The sequence below is a fragment of the Nyctibius grandis genome, chromosome 7 (genome assembly GCF_013368605.1).
Source record: "Nyctibius grandis isolate bNycGra1 chromosome 7, bNycGra1.pri, whole genome shotgun sequence".
In the NCBI taxonomy this organism is placed as follows: domain Eukaryota; kingdom Metazoa; phylum Chordata; class Aves; order Nyctibiiformes; family Nyctibiidae; genus Nyctibius; species Nyctibius grandis.
The window spans coordinates 10497469-10516539 of NC_090664.1; the positions used below are offsets into that span (position 1 = coordinate 10497469).

Consider the following 19071-nt stretch of genomic DNA (forward strand, 5'->3'; position numbering starts at 1 on the left):
ACTATCAACTCAGACAACGTATGAAATACAGCACCTAGATTTCTCACAAAAACCTGTTAAGTACCTAGAAGCAGCAACACCAGAATATTTCACTGGCATTAGAACTTAATATTTCACAAAAACATTTTACCATCTGCTGAACACTGATGTTTCACAACTCAGTGAAACACAGCAGTCAGAAAAGTCTGGCCAGTTGCCTGCAAAATAATTCTTTTCGTATGTTACTTTGTGTACAAATTCCTATAGTATTCCATATGTCTGAAAAGGGAAAAAAAATAAATGCCCACAAATGCTGCTTGCTGGACCATCTGACACAATCAAAAGCATGAGAGAGGGGTTAGGCAATAGACCCCTAAGCATCCTGTGGTAGCTAGTGTATCCCTCCCTTTAGAAAAGAGCCCAAGGGATTTATGCCAGGGATGAAAGAAGAAGGAAAAACGGATTAGGAAGGTTTTGAGAGTCATTCTTCAAGGGGGGCCAGTTGGTTGGTCTTATCCTGCATTGCTCCAGAAAGAGGATCATCAACCAGCCTGTCTGAGGTAATGAGATGGAAGATGTGCGTGTAGAAAGCATAAGCCAGTCAGTCCACACAGACATATAAATTTCTCCTTATCAAGGAGAAAGGATCCCATGCAGTGGGACTCTTCCCTCACTGAAAAACAAGAATTTTGAGCCAGCACCAAGACTAGCCCCAGATAACAAGAGCCAACTGAAAGGAAGAGATGGATGGCAGACAACTGAGATCCATCAGGGAACTCCATGTCTCCTGGGGCAAAGAGAACCCAAGATGCCAAAAATTGCTTCTGCTACAAGAAGAGATATGTTGGATTTTTTTTACTTCTCCCTTCCAAGCAAAAGTGTTACTTACTTATCTGAACAAAATGAGAAAATTAAAGTTCTAAAGAAAATAGGAGATCAAACTGCCAAGCTGTCCTGTCTTAGAGACAGGATTTCTGAGAGTCTTATGTAAAAACCAACCTCATTCTCCAAAAAAGGCAAACTCACTTCTCATGTATACCTGACTTAAGGGGAGGAAGCCATTGATGAAAGAGAGAAATTACTGCCAACTGGCAGTGTCTGTGGAGAAAGAACTATTAGTTGCAGAGAACAGCATTTTGGAAATCTAGATATTAATGACTTCAGAATTAAAAGCACCATACATATTGTAGTAAAAAGCAAACCCAGGTTCAATTTATTGCTTCACAAAATAACTAAACCAGACCTAGCCCCCAAACAGACAGCTAAGGTGCCCTCCTTAAGTACCGTTTCCCAGTAACAAATGTAGAAAAAGAAAAGAAACAGAGAGTAGAATATCTCTTACTCCCTGGTAGTCCCATTCTGTCACTTGCAAGAAAACCCACCGGTGAAGGACCAATGGCTTCATCAGCTCACCCATCCCCACTCAGAGTTTGGGTCAGTAGCAGTAATCCATGAGGCATTTTGACCCTTCCTCAGCTGAGCGAAGGGTGGCACTGTCACCTTTAGCATTCAGCATTATCGTAGCCCTGAGACTGGCAGAGTCTCACAAGAGTCCACTCTGTTCAAAGTCACTGTTCACAATGGACTCTCTCGGGGTGAGCCAAAAGCAACACGCTCTGGAAATCCAAGTTCATGTATGTTCCCTAAAAGTTTGCTGAGGAACTCCTGGCCAGCAGTCCATGCAAATTTATTAGAGATCTATCTTGTAAACAAATACGGAGAAGAACAAAATTCCAGGTGAGTACAGCCACCTCTACAAAGAGTGGCCCAAGGTGACAATGTTAAATGCACCATGACTTCATGAGGCATAAAATGGGCAACAGCAGAGTTTGGGTAAATCAGCAGAGTGTGAAAGCTCAGCTAAGTCCCACCCTTCTGCAGGGCATTGCATTTATTATCTTTAATCAGAAGATGTCCTTAGGATTTTTTCTTTCCCTCAAGAGCAGCCATGAAAATCTAATGTTCTAAAATGAATGTACTTGTCTAACCTTTGCTAACAAGGGAGAGGTACCAATACTTATTTATACATGAGAAGTCACACTATGAGAATACGCTTGTATCTTTTCAAGAACTAACAGCAGAAGTGAAATATTTGAGAATGATTGATTTTATTCACGTGTTGGATTAATTCAGAAAAAAATTAAAAAGCCAAGAATGACTCTATGGTTGAAAATCCTCTAAATCAAAGTGACGTAAGTTCTAGTACGTCTGTCATTTGAGAGCTAAATGCTTTTTTGATATTTTCTATAAGCAGGATAAATGCAAGCAAATGCATCAAAACATGTTGACATTAATGTCTCCCATCCAATGAAATGTCTCGCATCATGAAAATCTCTGAGGTATTGTTTTATTTTATTCAGTACATTTAAAAATGCACAGTTTGGTGTTTATGGAAGAAAGTAAAGTTTCAATACTTTTATCCCTTTTAAACAATACATTGTTGGCTAACAAGTTTCTCTGTACTCAACATGTTAGATCAACTGTGAAATAGTTTTAATTTTTTTTCACTATTAAGTTACTAGATAATAACTTCATAATCAAGTATTTCTTTCAACTGAAAGGTGAGAGCTGAGTGGCTATATAAAGCTTTCTCTTTCAATCCCTTTTCCCCATCACCCTGATAGTGTAACTGAAGAATTAAAGAAATTTATGTGTCTCTGCACTAGGAAGACTCTATACACAAGAATGCACATTCTTCTTGTGTTTCAAATCTATTTTTATTGCCTCCACAGCCCCCGTACCAGAACTGACCACACATCTTCTGCTCTTTGTCGTAGTACCACTTCAGAACATAATTCTCACATTCTCCACTATCTTGCACAAGGTCACATGCATCTGGAAAAGGGGAATAAGAGACAGATTTAATGAAAGATCCACCCTTCTCAGCATTGTAATTTCAGGAAAAAGCAACATTCAGTGCAAACTGGCAGATGAAAGAGGTAGCCAGTGTTCAAGGTCTTACAAAGATTCACTAAGTATTCATCCACAAACCCACAGTGCTGATCCGGTCTGAAGCCCCTCTTCTTATGATTGATTTAACCAGAAAGAATGTCTGAAACAACTAGATTTTCAGTGGCATAAACAGAAGGAATGAGAAAAGGTCTTTAGTCTTCTAATACAGACTTTTTACTAAAATTATTGTAAAATTATTATATTTGGTCTATAAGGGCTAGGTAAATAGTCCCTCTTCTTTATTCCAACTTGTTTTACTGGTATCCATCAGTAAAATGTCATAAATTAACATACATAGATGGTTAAATTATCCATGATAGTCTCTTAGCCAAATCCCATAATAGATTTAAATTGCATAAATTGGCCCAAAAGTAGGCGAGAGTAGCATGCTTTGTAGCAATCTGGTACTCAGTAAGTACAGATCTAATCAGCTTTCACCAATGTAAATTCAGAGTTACTCAAATGAAGTCAGAAGAGCAGCTCTAGACTTTGGTATCTGTACAACATCGAAAGGGAAGCACCGAGAAGTAAAGCAAAATCCTGATAAAACTACCCAACTTAAAGATTTAAAGTGACATCATCTCGTCCTCCTAATCAACTGAAAAATAATAATCTCAAGCAACAGATCAGTACAAAGCACATCTCTCAAAAGGCAAGTTCTGGAACTGTGCTACATATTTTTAGAAGTAAACTGTTGGACCACTAATTACAACTCAGGATTGGGAACAGCAGTTCGTATGTCTCCCATAAGTAGCTTAGGTCACTGCTCACAACATCAGTGCAATGACCCTGACTACTTCCTCACAGGAAATACTTTATTTGTAATGTATAAAGAGTAAAATATCTTCATGCTACTGAATTTTCTATGTGGCCACAGAGTTCATGAACTGGTTAATGGGAGCACTGATTCAAGATTGTACATATGCAGTTAGGCGACGGGACCAAGCAAAAGCATTGGTCCTCTCTAGACATTCCCAGAATCATTTTCGAGTGGAGAGAGATGAAAAACAAAAGGAATGGCAGCTATAACAATGAGCTACCACACCCAAAGCTATGCAGACACCATTGCATTTTTTTAACAGAAATTCTCTCCAGTTGTAGTCTAACCAATAAAAGCACTCAATAGTGTTAAAAGAATGTTGGTGACAAATTGTCTCATGATCAGCTTCCCATACCTATTGTATCAAATGGCAAATCTGCAAAGAAAAATGCATAATTAGGAAGCAAAGTAAAAAACATGAAGAACATATATTTTGACAGGATACCCCTGCTGAGGGATCCTGTTCTTCCTACAGGAACAGACTGTAGCAGAGACATATTTACTTCCTCCATGTTGAGCTAAGTTAGCAGCAGGAGTAACTCAGTAATTATGGTGCAACTGGGGGATTTAAAATGATCATATGTTTTAGTAAAGGGGATTAGAACTTATTACATTATTACAAAAAGTTACAAACTAAAATCATAATGGCTCCGGCCGTTCAGCCTTTAATTACAAACTCTTACTGTATAGATTTGGACTGAATACAAACATACGGTGACAAAATGCTTTGGAAATGTAATTAATGGAAATGCTTCATACTGTGTAAATATTCAGCTCAGTCTTTCACAATTTAGAGTCTTTTTACTGAATTAAAAAAAGATTTTCATATTCTAAAATCATACCATAATCACTATAGGCAGTTCTAGTTTCTACTGTTGCCTCTAAGTTTTCCTTGTTCTCCTCCTGAGCTTCTCCATATTCTTGTGGCTTTTCTCCTTCAGCACCTTCCTCTGTGAAATACTCATTCTCCTCATAATCGTATCTCATTTCTGGTTTTGTGTACACAGGTTCTGTGGTGGTCTCTTTAATATTCTCCAGTACTCTACTTTCACTTCTTTCAATGTCTTCTAAACCATGACCGTAAACAGTTTCATCAGTTCCAGGAAAAGGCACCCTTCCAAGGAGAGGAGAAAAAACTAAAGTAAGTATTTAAGCACCAGTTTGTCCTTGAAAAATGCATCTGGTTCATTTCTTCTGAATACTGTGAAAAATATTTTTGATCCTGATCCCGTTTCTATTAAAGCTACTTTGAATATAACTACTAACCCAAAGGGAGAAATCTTATGTTAAGAGATACACACTCAAGAAGTTTAATAGGCAATTCCAAACCTTTCAATTATAGACACTTGCTGTTGTATGTCTCCCTGATCTAAGTTTTCACACTCTTCTTGAAGTTCAGGTGAAGGATAATTGTTCATTTCTTCTGTAGGGAAAGACAGATACCACAGGTGAGTTTTAAAGTCCTCCAAACCCCAGTATGTTTAATAAAAAGCACTACACGATTTTTTTGTTGTGAACTGGAGTTCGCATCTTTCAGTAAGTAACACACCGTATCTAGAGTGACTGGCACTATGTCCAGGAAAATTATGTTAGACATCATCTAGATGAGAATGACTCCTGAACTAACCTTTTATACTTTTGTCTTGCTCTGTAATACGTTATTAATCCTTCTATAGAAACTTTTATGTCTCTAAGTACATGCTTCTGATGAGGATTTTAAATTATGACAATTTCCTTCTGATATTCTTGTTTGTATTTCAAAGCATCTAAGACCTGCTAATCTGCATGAATGTGTCTTGAAAAGTGAAGTAGTTCTTTCTCTGCTCTACAGAGGAGGAATAACTGAGTAAAGAAAGTTTAATGCCAAATCTGCTAAATGTTTAAACTTGTATCTGCCCCAAAGCCTAAATAGGCATAAACAGCTCAGTAAATCTAGACATGCCAATGGTCAGAGCAGAAATGCAGGCCTAAATGAGGAATATAACTGAGTTCTCTTAGCTGAAGAATGGTCTTTCTTTAGTGAAAGTGGAATCAAAGCCACACACTAAATACAAACTTAAGAGAAAAAAAAACCTACTTAAGTCTTTGGCCTAAGGCACCATTAGAATATAATGCTGTTCTGTCATTACTGGCACCTCCATTAGTGTCCAGCATCTGCAGCAAACTAAAGATGAAAGATTGGCTAGCTAAATTGTGACTAGAAACTGAATGATAGCACATATACACTGACTACATTTTTCTTCACAGCACTTCTCTTTCTTTCCATAACTTAAGCAAACACCATTGTGAGCTACTTACGTTGTAGAAGATTTAGAAATGCCCGGCTAAACCTCTGAGCATATGCCATCTCAGGCGTTGAAACCCTGCCCAATGTCAGTAAGTGCTGGTCTGTGGGGGAACTTGACAGCTCCATCAGCTGACTGTCACTCACATCATTGCCAAGCGCAAGAGTGAACAAGGTAAATCCTTGGCACTTGGCTCCGAGTGAAATCTCTCCCAGCTTCTCTCTGTCCCACATGCTTGTTTTGCTTCCAACTATTGCAAATATGACCCTGTGTTTTCTTTGTCTGGGAGCTTTAAAGAACACATTTTCAACTGTCCACTGTAGGGCAGAAGCAATGGCTGATGGCCCTTCCAGTTGGTGAACAGCCTCTTGGATATGTTTCTTCATCAAATCTTTACTGCTGTATGTGACTAGATCAAACTCCAGGGCCACAGGGGTCTGGTTTCTGTCAGGCAGGAAGCCCCTGGGAGCCTGCTGCACCAGTGCCACTCTGATGCCTGCATATGATTCGTTTGGCTGTGAGGAAACAACAAACTGATCTAGCATGTTGCTCACAAATTCTTTGGCTCTCTGAAACTCTTCACTGCTGATGCTGCGAGAGCTGTCCATGATGTAAGTGATATCCATATCCATCAGAACAGGAGGAGAAAAGGGCACCTCACAGTTGGTACTTGGTTTGCATTTATCTAAAGAGGAAGAGCCAACAGGCAGCAAACTATTTAGCAATACAACAAAAGCAACAGTTTAGAAAAAAAATCAGTCCTATTCATCTACTTAATTTTTCTTAGATTTTTATTTAAATAAATCAATTTGGCAACTAGCAATCTTGTTGCTCTAGTGAGGAACAACAGATGAGTCTTGCTGAACAAGGTTTTGAGATACCATGGGAAATTATGCAGGCATGAGAGAAAAAAATGTTGATAAGGTAAAACTTAACAGATAAGAGTTCCCTTGAGAACTTCTGTTGAAATCTAAACAGTGTAAAAGGGCACTGGAACAAACTCTATTTTTCATCTCAGACCATCGTTCAGCATTCTGAAGTATTATCATTTAGTAGCTCCTACCCCCTTCACAACGTAGGATTTACAGTAAACGAGCCTGGTTTCCCAGAATCATAATGCTATTTTAAGCGCATTTCTGTTAAAAAGGAAATACCAAACACATTTGGTATTTGAAACAATTACACAATTGGTAATTGAAAAAATTCATTTCACATGGCTGAGACGGCAACTAATTAAACAGCTTTTGTGGTTTTGAGATTCTAATTCTTACAATCCACTGAAAGGGAAATTCAAATTATAACTTCTCAGCAGTGGTAATCTGTAAGCAAGGAATGATCTAGCTTGGAGGGCAAGAAGGCCCAATTGCAGAAGGGGTTAAACTGGCTGGAAGCAGGAATGACAGAGACATTACTCCTGTAAGGGAGTGAAGTTTCTCTTGGTGATAACGAGCGACAGCCACAGCCTGGTCTTGTAGCCATCCTGGAATGCAAGCACTCAGAGGCCACCTTTGCACCAGAGCTGAGTTGCCCATGCAACCACTCATGGGATTGGTGCTGGTGCGAGTGTATATAAGGAATCAGCTCTTAACGCATCTTTGCGGACTCCTTGTAGAACCACTTATGGCAGTAATACTCTGCCTGATGCATTGTTCATTAAATCATTTTTTTTCTATTTAAGCACAAACATGTTTAACAGGTATCTTAAAAATACACCAACACCACGTTGCAAAATAAAATCGATAGGATTTTGTTATTGAAAGAGTAAAAAGACCAATACAACAGCTGGAATTTGTAAAATGTCTTACCGAAGCAGAGTGTACAATATGTGATGCTCTCCAAAGTTTCATCCTGTTGTCGTTCCCAAACAAATAATTGAAATCTTCTAGTATCATCAATCTATGTTTTAAAGCAGACACAAAAGTAACATTCAAAAGATAGTTAAAGCACAGGTAAAAAATATTAAGACTTTTTTTTTTTGGCCAGGGCTATCACTTTTTTTTCTTTTCTTGGTAGGCTGCTACAGAGAAAAGGGGAGGATCTCCTATCTCAGCTCTTTCTGGGACAAAGAGAAATCCCCCACAGTGAAGATGTTTTCTTGGGAGAGAAAATTCTAGCATTAGAACAACCTATGTGTTGCCTGTAATCAGCTGAAGTAAGACAATATTTCCCAGTAGATGATTTGACCACAGAAATGCTTGAGGAACCCTGAAGAAGCTCCAACATCTTACAATTTCACTGACCACCCAATCTCACCCTAATGTGATTCAAGGGAAAAAACATTTCCTTGTGGACTAAGATAAGTAAAAATGGCTGTAAAATATCATAATATTGCACGAAATGAACCATATATATGGATAAGCTAAAATGGTGAGGAAAGAAACAATTACTTCTTTGCATTAAACTTCAGCTTTGTGCGTGTTATGCACAACACATACACAACACAATTAACTTCTGATTAATGTCTGTAAAGGATGTTATCGATAGGCCTCTTCAAACGAATTAGAATTGGCAATGACTGTTTAAGTGATCTCCAAAGTGAGGCTCCTAAAGCAAACTAACTAAAGCCAGTAAGTATCTGTGGCTACAGGCTGGTAGGATCATGAAGATTAAACCACCTCTCAACTGCAAGGGCAGAAGTCCATCTGAAAGAAAACGGGAGGGTGTATTTTCTTGGGTGGTGGTGGTGAGGTTGGTTGCCTTACCATCACTGTAAATGTAAAGGAGAGCTGGGCAGTGAATTTTTTGCCTTTCCCCCTGCTAAGCAGCTTTTTTAAACTTTTCTACTCTGAAAACTGATTTATGGAAAGTTGGTACCTTTGTAAATACCAGATGTAGTCATATGCATTCAGATTCGTAACCTGCTTACACTACGTAAACAAAATACTGATGCTTGCTCCTGTTTATCCTGTGGAGCAACCCAGTGAATAAACTATAAGTTTCCTTCTCCTATGCCAGCAGAATTTTTTCATTCTGCTAAATTAACATTCAGCCAGACAAATATGTGAATTGACTCATAGATATTAGGTTGCATGAGAATAAATTTAATATGAAGATTAAAGGGATGACTTAGACACTACTAGATCAGAACTTAGACTCCAAGTTTTGCGCTTTTTGTCAGATGTTAAGTAAATATAGTTTTCTTCTATAAGGATACCTTTGAAGAAACAGCAGCTGGAAGGAAATTTATTTCAAAATAGTTAAAACCGAGCAGAGATGATACAAAAATACACTGAAAAGAGAGAGAATATGGAATCCATATTATGAAACCTTCAAGAAACTTATAATTGTTTTCCTTTGGTATCTGGTAAAATGGCTTGCTTATTTTTGTTTACTATCTTTTCATATGAAGTCATATTTTAAAACAAAAGTTAATTTTCTCCTGTACTAATGGCAATACAGCTATCAAAAGGGGGTTTGCTTCATTTAATTTTCTTTTGAAAAAAAAAAAATGGTGTACTTGAAGCCTTCTACTACTACTTTTTCCAGAAACTAGGGCCACAGTTTGTTAATTAAATGGTTAGCACTTGTCACAACTTCAGAAGAGAAATGGCATAGGTAACCAAGTGAAATTAACACAATGTTATTGAAATTCTGTGACTTGGCCTAAAAGCACAAGTCATAAATAATTCATGTGCAGAAAGAGGTCAGATAATGATCATTATGGTCAAGTGAATAAGTGTTCCGTTGTTAAAATAGTAACCTTTAATATCCCTTTCTAATAGGGAATTAGACAGTTTCTGTAGAACTCACTGGCTTGAGAGCACACTTTACTCAAATACTAGTAGACACTAAGTAAATGGATGACCCACTCAATTTTCTGTAGTCTATCTACTCACTGAGAAGGCACGTCTGACATTTGGCACTTCGCTGAAGGCAATAACCACTGGAGTGATATCCAAGGCACTCAACTCAAGTACAGCTGTGCTGATGGCAACATCATCCTGCGATGGACCATTGGCAAAAAATAGAGCAACTTTTCGTGTGAGGACACCCTGACGAACACGTTTAAAGACATTTCTTGCAACAAATCTCATGGCTGCCCCAATATTACGTTTTCCAGTGGATCTCTCTAGGGGTATTCTCTGGACTGCTTGTAGCAGCAAGTTGCTTTTTTGGAATTCTGAGAATCGGATGAGGTAGCGCATATTGGTATTGAAAGAAACAACAGAGACACGAGCGCCTGTTGGGCAATTGCTTTCACTGATCTTAATGGTCTTCAGCAATAAAATAACGATGTTCCTCATTCTTTCAAATGCAGCTGGTGTAACATCTTCAGACATATCGAAGGCAAATGCCACTTCAGTTGGATAAACTGGACATGTGTCTGTATATTGAAATAAAAAATTTGTGTGAGAACCTTTCCACAACTCAAACATTGTTAGTTTTTTTCTTCAAGCTATAAAAGAATGGACATACAGAGGCCAGATGGGCTTACCTGATGAGCAAGCTGGAATGAAGAGATGGAGAGCAAATAAATTATTTTGGACTCATATTCATTAAAATAGTGACATATTCCCTTGCTTTCACTGAAGAGCCTGATCCAAAGCTCAGACAACTGACAGAATCTGTCAGTGAGAGACAACACTCCTCTTTCACAATCAAATACTCAAAATAGTGCAATTTTACTGGATGAGAATTAAAGAAATTGTTCTGGGTTCTGCTGAGCACACAAGTCAGAGACAATGAACACTCCAAATCTGGAGGACAGGTGAAACACGAACATTGTCTTCTCTCAGAGAATTCCCCAAAGGGATTGGCACAATGCCAAAGAATTAATTTAGTCTTAAATGAGGAAAAGAGACATTGTTACAGTTTTTGTAATTAAGAGATAGGAAAAATAAGCAAAAAGTGTAAGCCTGTTTCATACACCTGCTGAAAACCCCTCACAGTTAACAACTAGTAGTCATCAGCAAACTGAACCTAGATACAAACTACCAGTTTACAGAGCTTCCAATGGAGACTATTCCATTTAAGAAAAGTGACTAGGTGGAATCAGAGGTAAAAGAAGATGCTCCCTACTTACGGCAGTTTTTTCGTGTAAAATTCACAAGTTCACAAGGCTGCAGGAGCAAAACAAAAAAGCAATCAACGGCAAATCCCGGTCCATCCCAGACTGGGAATCTTACTATTGGTTTGAGCTGAACATATCCCAGCTCCTGAACTAATTCACTACAGTAAATCCAGAATCACACATTCCAGTTCGTCTCTATTTCAAATAGTACAGGGGCTCTGCCTCTGCTGCAGAAACTAAGGATGCTCTGTTGGCATTTAATCACGCTCTGGAGTATTAAGCAACCATTTATCCATTCTTTATTTTGTGTAGTAGTCTGATCTAGGTCATCAGGCAATGGCACTTCCATAGGAGAATGAGCATTTCAACAGGAACTCACATAGGAAGAGAGAGGTCCATGAAGAAGGAGAAGACCCCCTCTGGACATAGAACACACCTGCAATAGTACTGCCTGCAGGTAGTTGTCCATGCAAGAGTTAGATGGAGCCTTTACTCAGAAGTGTTCATTTTACACTGGATTAGGATTCTGAAGAAATCCTGCCCTGCTATTCCCAGTGAAAATAGCTGTTGCTGAGGAAATGCCTTCCTTTACAAGAGAGTGAAAAGTAACCCTAAACCTGAGCTGGTGTGTAAAATGATGTGAACAGAGAGACAGATAAAGCAATATTAATGGTCCAACATTTCATAAGAGTTTGGACGTGGCATTAATCCGTATGCATAATTGTTTCTCATTCATTGATTATTTGCAGAACAGAAGAGTCCACTGCACTCTGACAAGTATTTGAAAAGGATACTGTTTTATAACAGCTAACTGTACTCATTGCAGTCAGTGCTTATAAATGGAAGACTAAAACCGTAATTCCATGCAGTGTGCAGTTAGCTGTAAGGTGATTACTTACTTCCATTAAAATGGTGCCCATTGGTCCCTTGGCACCCTGAAACAAATTAAACACAGGTCCAGAAAATCAGACCCTGATAACGTATTTCCATCTATGACTCTGCAGCCCAAAGAAAATGCAGGCATACAGTATTTCCCTGACAACCGTTTGTGAACTTGAAATATGAGGAGATATCAGTTCCCAGCACCAATTTCTGTGGACCTGTTCCAAATACAGTTGCAGACTACTACTCAGACCTGTTTCTCAGTCCATTTTCCTTAATGGTTTTATACATGTTCAATACTTGTTGCCCTTGAGGACCAATAAAATTTAGAATTGGATTTTCTTTCTAAATAGCAATTTCTGTGCAGTGGTTCAGTTATCTGCACCTTACATCTTTTTAAACATCTGATGTGTGATAGGCTTGCCCTCTCCTCTTGCAGGGTACAATCCCCACAGTTCTACCTTGAGAGATCCTGCAGACCACACATCATGACTGTTCAACCAGTCTAGCTAGCTTTGGCTCCTCTGCAGCCTTCTCCTTGGGAGCTGTGGGCAAATGTCAGGATTCCAAGCACTTTTTTCCAAAATAAAAGTATTGTTTAATCAACAGGAAAATAACTTTTTTTCAAGGTAGCTTAAGAGTTTTCCTCATGTGCAATTCAGATGTGCAGCAAGAGTACTGAAAATTTTCACTTACTCGCAGGGAGCTGCAGTGAGATACACCAGAAAAATTGGAACTCCACATCCCTCAACCTTACCTTAGCCTCTCTCTACCATAATACTACAGTTTACCAAAATCATATACTTCCTTACAACCCCAAATTACAACCCCACCTCCATATTTGCTCCTTCGCCCTCCAATTAACCTTCCAATTCCTTCATCTCCTGCCTGAGCTACCTCCCTCATCTCCTCTGCTGTCTTGCTGCTAGCACCATCACAGCCATTCCATGCTTTTATCTTCTTATGTTTCCCAGCAGGTCCTAGTTTTTCTTTGGTACTGTTCAGCAAGAGTTAACTGTGAATTGCCTGAGCCCTAATAAATGCTACTTGCAGCAGCTTAGTGCTGGTGACTGAGTTGTGCAGATTTGACCCATATGGATAATCATGCCACCAAGTTAGGAAGGATGGGTAAAACAGGCCTGTTTTGGCTGTCCCTGCCTACTACCTGTACCTCTTCCTGCATCCCTCTCTCTTCCACATCCCACAGAGTTCCCACTTTCCCATTTCACTGATTCACTGCTACTACCATTATCCCACCAAGCCCATACCTCCCAAGCTCCACTCTCACTTCTACATCTGAAGAGGAGATCTTGAGCTTGAAAGCTCTCTGAAGACTTCTCGGACCATGGACTGGCAAGGCCAACAGCTATCTGGCTCATCAGCACACAAGGTCTGTCCGTCTGTAATGTATGCTATCAGCTAAGCCACAGGGAGGGCAATGCATTCCAGCTAGCACTCTTGGCCATTCTTGTGCCCAGCTGTGATGGTGTGCTCCACCCCCTACAAGCTGACCTTTATCTCCCATAACCCTCTCAAGCGATAACCACCAGCAGCGGTCATAATGGATGTGTCTGGTCATGATGGCTGTATCCAACTTAAAGTGGATTCAGGGGAGACGGATAACAATACAACAGCCAGTGGCTAATTTGAGCAACGTGCCCACCTAACCACAGTGCTGATCAATGTCCGACTCCAAATTTGGAAGAAACTAGTATCTGTGGTCAGTATGCAAATATGACTATAAGTCAATCATCTTATCCCCATAAATAGTGAGCAGCCCAAGAGCCCTTTGAGCTCTCCTGCACAGCAGTGGGCTGCGTGCCAGGATCTCCCCTTGAGTAGGGATGCCTCTCAAGGTTACTTCTCAAGGTTGAGAGATTCTTTGCTGCAACAGATTCTTGGTAAGTGATTAATAGCATGCGAAACTTTGAAATCTCAGCTGAGTGATATAAAGGATTGATTGTGCATATATAATCCTTTAGACATAAACCGTTGACTAAGTCTGGACTAGGATTGCATCCAGCTGCACCTAGACTCCTCCCTCAGAAGTTTAGAAAGCAAGGGAGTCCTTTCTGAACCTCATGACTTGATGCAAGGGTCTCCCTGACAGTTTTGTCTGACCCTGTCCTCTATGCAGTAAATAATCAAGTGTACCTTGCCATCCAATCTTGTTAAACCACTGTCACATTTACTATCAAATTTTGTTAAATCACAGTTTTTGTATCAATAAATATATTGCTACTTCTTTCTTATGAGTGAAGTGCGTCAGTCCATCTGCAACACCAGCATCATAAAATAAAGTGGGCTAGGTACCTTCATTGACCAGCACAGTGTAATGATAAAAAAAAAAAAGTTTTCTCAGTTACATGTATCCCATGGGCCATGTTATACAGGTTATGATACTGTTATCAATAATGTTCCACATTTAAACTACAGGAGCAAGCTTAAGAAAGTTTAACAAGAAAATAATTAACACCAGTAACTGTTTCTTGTCACTATGGAGCTGATTTGCAGAACTGCTGCAAGATAAAGATAGACACATACAGGGATTTTCCTAACTGCCTACAATGTTAGTCCTAAATCCTACTGAAATCCACGATCCTTTTCCCTGCTTAGACAGAGAATAAAACTTTTTGTTGTATAAAATGCAAATTACAGACCCTGCAAAAGTACATCAAGACATCTACTTGTATATAAGGATTAACACGTTACAGTCAATTTAAGCTTTAAGTAAGTGCCTATTATTGCAAGTCTGATTTTAAATGGCTTTTCTTTCTAAATTAAAAAACACATTGGCTTCCAGCAGAATAATCCAGTTCTACGTTTTAGTACACTCTTCTTTTTAATTAAATATTTACCCAGCCTAAAGACAATACCAAATACTGTGGAAGAAATTCTGCCCTGCATTTTATCATTGCAATTCCATTTCCAACAGCAGGTGCTCTTGCGCACACACATCCACAGGTAAGATGTAACTCTATACAACTGCCAGGATGATTAAGCAGTTTATCACATGAAACACTATTAAATATTCCATTAGTCTACTAGCAAGTTTAAAAGGAACCTAAGAGTAATTTTTTAAAAATAAAAATATATTACCATAAGTCCTGATGGTCCTTGGTCCCCTGGATCTCCCAGGGAACCTGGTGTGCCAGCATTACCCTAAAAATAGAAATACAAGTTTTATTCTTTATAACTGCACATGCAGGTGCAGAATTTCAGCAGAGAAAAAACTCTACAACTATATTGTGAGTCAGATTCTGCATTTACATAAAGATAGACAACTACCCCTAAGAATTATTAGCAACCAGCATCTCTAAAGACTTAGACCTGTATTCTCTCAAGACCTCTTGCCCAGGATATGGCAATAAAAAAAAATAAGAGTGGGAACCAATTTCAAAAATTTTTGGTGAGGAACCACTTAAGACATAACGGCTTTACTTATAGAACTCTTCACAGATATCCCATTCTTACTCTTCTACCCCTAACTCCTTTGGGTCCTTCAGCTCCTGGAATGCCTGGGTCTCCATCTTCTCCCTGAAAATTAACAAAATCCAGAACTTTATAGGAATGGGGAAGACAGAGATAAAGACAGATAACCACTTTCAAACAAGAATAATGTAAAACAAGACATAAAGAAAGCAAATATGCCCATTTAATCATACCTCTAGACCAGTATATCCTATTAATCCAGATTCTCCCTACCAAAAGAAAGGACAAAGACTTCATAAGAATCTAGAACTTTGTGATCTGCTTAGTGTTTGATGTCTTTAAACAAAAAACAATTTCAAAATTATTCTTAGCATTCCAGTCCATTCAAGTAACAGTGGCTACTACTCTGGTCTCAAATGACACCATTTTAGATTAACACCTCGTTCATCTAAAGGAAGACCATTTTAAAAATTTCCAACAGTTTCTGAATTTTCAGGAGTATTCCATTTCTCAAATAAGTGTTTTATCAAAACTTATTTATGCTTCCTAGAAAGATACAGTGGAATTCAAGTTCAGCGATCATAAGCAAAGTATAACACTCAGAACTCAGTGTTTGAATGCAGTTTCAAAATGTTGTACCCTCCATACTAAACAGTGATACCATAATATTTTGTTGGCACATTAGAAGTAAATTCATTAATTGTTTTCAATTACTTCAATTTTCAGTGTGTTCTTTGCTCGTATACAAGAAATATGAAAACTCTCACAGAGATCAATCAGAATTGAAGTGTCTCTTTCCTTGACCTTAGAGTAACTATCAGAATTAACCCCACTTACATGTGTCCTTCTTTTAAGAGTTTCCTCTCATGAAAGTGGACATGCTTGTCAAACATCATATGACTTTATCCTACAATTTCCAGAAAATTCCATGCACATATGCCCCACATTACACCTAGGAGAGTGTAATGTGACTGTGAACCTGTATAATTAATAGCAAACTTAAGTAAAACCTATACTAAAGGCTGTTCTCTCAGCTATCAGGGGAAACCAACTCTTTATGGATCGCTATCCTGGGGTGAATTGGTTGTTTTTTGTTTGTTTTTGTTAATTGTTTTAATTCAGGTCCTGCCAAACCTTGGGCAGACACATCAGTGTATAAGAAGGGCTTTAAGTCAATCCTTTAAAACAATGAATAATGACAAGAAGATTTAGCAGAAACATTTTTTGCTCATTTCTTGTAACAAGGAGGCTGTTCCCTGAAATGAACAAGTGGGAGATTCCCAGAGATTAAAAGAACTAGTCTTACATATAACATATGTGTAACCTGTGAAACTCCCCCATCAAAGGAAATTGTTGGGGCTAAGAAGGTAAACAAAGAGATTAGATAATAAGAAGCATCAAGAGTCATTTTAATAAAAAGCCATTTTAGAAAAAGGAGCTCATCAGTTGGAGAGGCTCCTGGGAAGCCTTTCATATCTTTTTTGCTGCACTCTGCTTCTCCCACAAAAAGTGAAACAGATGGGCCTCCAGTGAGATTCATTGGACCACTTCTGTTTCACAAGCAACAGGAAAGGACTAGTATTGTAACACTACACAAACTCTCTGAAAGGAGGATTGCAGCTGTTTCCAACATCCTGACCACTTTGCTCACAGACTGACCCATTGTTGCCACTGGTGTGATGATTTTGACTTCATCCTTTCTGCATACTTTTTATTTTAGCTGGATTCTTATGTTTTTAGAGAAGTAGGCATTTCACTGTCATTTTTTTAAGGGCTGTGAAGGGAACGATAAGAATTTCTAAACATGTAGCAATCCAGAGGTTAACCCTCAAATCTTTTTGTGGACCACAGGAGCACAGGGAAGAATATTTCACATTAAAACAGTGAGCAAGTTTGCAGAGTATCACCTTCACCTTGGTAGTCAAGGAATCCCTCCTCTGAAAGAAGAAAAATTAAAAAAGTCCAAGGTGACTGGCCCATGAATACTTGCAAAAAAGAGTGGCTAGTCAAGCAGACTGAAGTGGGGAGAAAACACTGTGTACTCCAAGAAGCACAATCCCCCATATCCATATACACACATACATGCATCAAGGGAAAGAGTAAGAGAGAGTGGTTCTCAAAAGAATATCCTATTGAAGAATTTCTCACAAGGATGGTTGTGGGAAGCCTGAGCCTCTCACTGAACCTCAGAAACGCACTGTGGCCATGTCTTACATTTCTTTTCACTTGAATATGGATGGTAATGTTTGATTTGACACTGCAGAATGGTGACTGTGAGACATCCAGACTCTAAGCACTCACCTTTGCTCCTTTGCTTCCTTCAGGACCGTAGGCATCTCTGCCATCCATGCCCTGCATAGGTTGAATTTACCATGAGTTAGCTTTGAATAGATGATTGGATTTACATCCAATTCCATTTCAGAATAAAGACATTGCATTACAATGAGGTGCCCAGGCTGTTAAGACTGATGAAGTAGGGCAAGCAATCACAAACACAGTCTAAAAACAGTAGCAAATGGTGGCAAAATCTGTAGAGAGAAAACAAGGATTAAGGCCACAGTTCCTCTCCACTGTGTGCCCTACCTCTATCATATCCTCTCTCTCCTAGAGAACTTGAGGGGAAAGATATTCTCTCTAGCCCGCAAAGAACCTGGTGTCCATAAGGAAACTGAGGACCAAATGTGAAATAATTCTAATTGTATCAAACGGAGAAAATAGAAGGCAATGAACTGTATTGATTCAGCTAGCTGGGTATTAAACTACAGGGGCCCTGAATCAGGGCAGAAAGACTCACAGGCATGCCTCTCTGTCCAGCTGGTCCCACTGGGCCCTTCCCTCCAGGGTCACCAGGTTCACCCTGTTATAATTGAAACACAAAAGGAATTAGTTTGCCTCATTCAGGAGAATTCTTCTTTCTGAAATGTAAACTTGTCTGCTAGATTGAAGCATGCTTATACATTTTATAGACTACTTGATGCTGGTTGAAAACATTCCATTACAGACCATGTTTCATGGAAGTTTCCTTGCAGTGGAACTGGAAAGTACTTGGCAAATAAGAATATGGCGAGCATCCATGCAGCTAAACCCCAAAGGCCTTTGTTCAATAGAACTTCCATTGTTATACAGAATTACCAGCGGAAAGAGTGTTTTCTGGAAAAATTTATATCAATGGTAGCAGGACATAAGACTGGAATTCTACCAGCTTGAAGCATCTATTGATAGCAGATGACGTTTCTCAGGCAGGCCATCTGCACTGTGCTCTAGTCCTCTTGCAAGTTTTCTTTTCTTCAGTTGCTTTTTTGGTTTTCACTTCCTTAATGAACTTTCTTCTAACAAGAACCCAATATTGAACAGCACAAAACCAGACTGAGAAAATGGAGTGTATAGTGGGTTAAATTCCTATGTCTCTTCCCAATTTTTGTCACTGTTTCACTGTATGTTCTCACACAGTGATACTTTTCATAGTAACACTTTGACCTTCTGATACCTCTCTGTCACTGAATGTAATAATATACCAAATGTAATAACCCTTCAAAGAGACTGAAAGGCTTAGCTAAGTGGTATTATTTATGCCTTTTATATTCAAAGATGCATCAACACCTAAAATGTGTTATTTTTATTAAATAAAGTAAGTCTCCCATATCAACACACATTAATGAAAGAAAAGTAAGAGATAACACTTATAATAAGTAAGTGAACCATAATGTGGA

General features: G+C 38.8%; 1 protein-coding gene across 1 annotated transcript in view; it reads right to left on the reverse strand.

Annotated features, from left to right (window-relative positions):
- Positions 1-2641: 2641 nt before the first annotated feature.
- COL6A6 (collagen type VI alpha 6 chain) overlaps positions 2642-19071 on the reverse strand; it is a 49723-nt gene continuing 33293 nt past the window's right edge. Inside the window, 14 exon segments of the mRNA XM_068405151.1 lie at positions 2642-2814; positions 4594-4865; positions 5081-5174; positions 6050-6721; positions 7842-7932; positions 9873-10360; positions 10472-10483; positions 11060-11096; positions 11947-11982; positions 15029-15091; positions 15404-15466; positions 15595-15630; positions 17663-17713; positions 18156-18218. Coding sequence (XP_068261252.1) covers positions 2642-2814; positions 4594-4865; positions 5081-5174; positions 6050-6721; positions 7842-7932; positions 9873-10360; positions 10472-10483; positions 11060-11096; positions 11947-11982; positions 15029-15091; positions 15404-15466; positions 15595-15630; positions 17663-17713; positions 18156-18218 — 2151 coding nt within the window.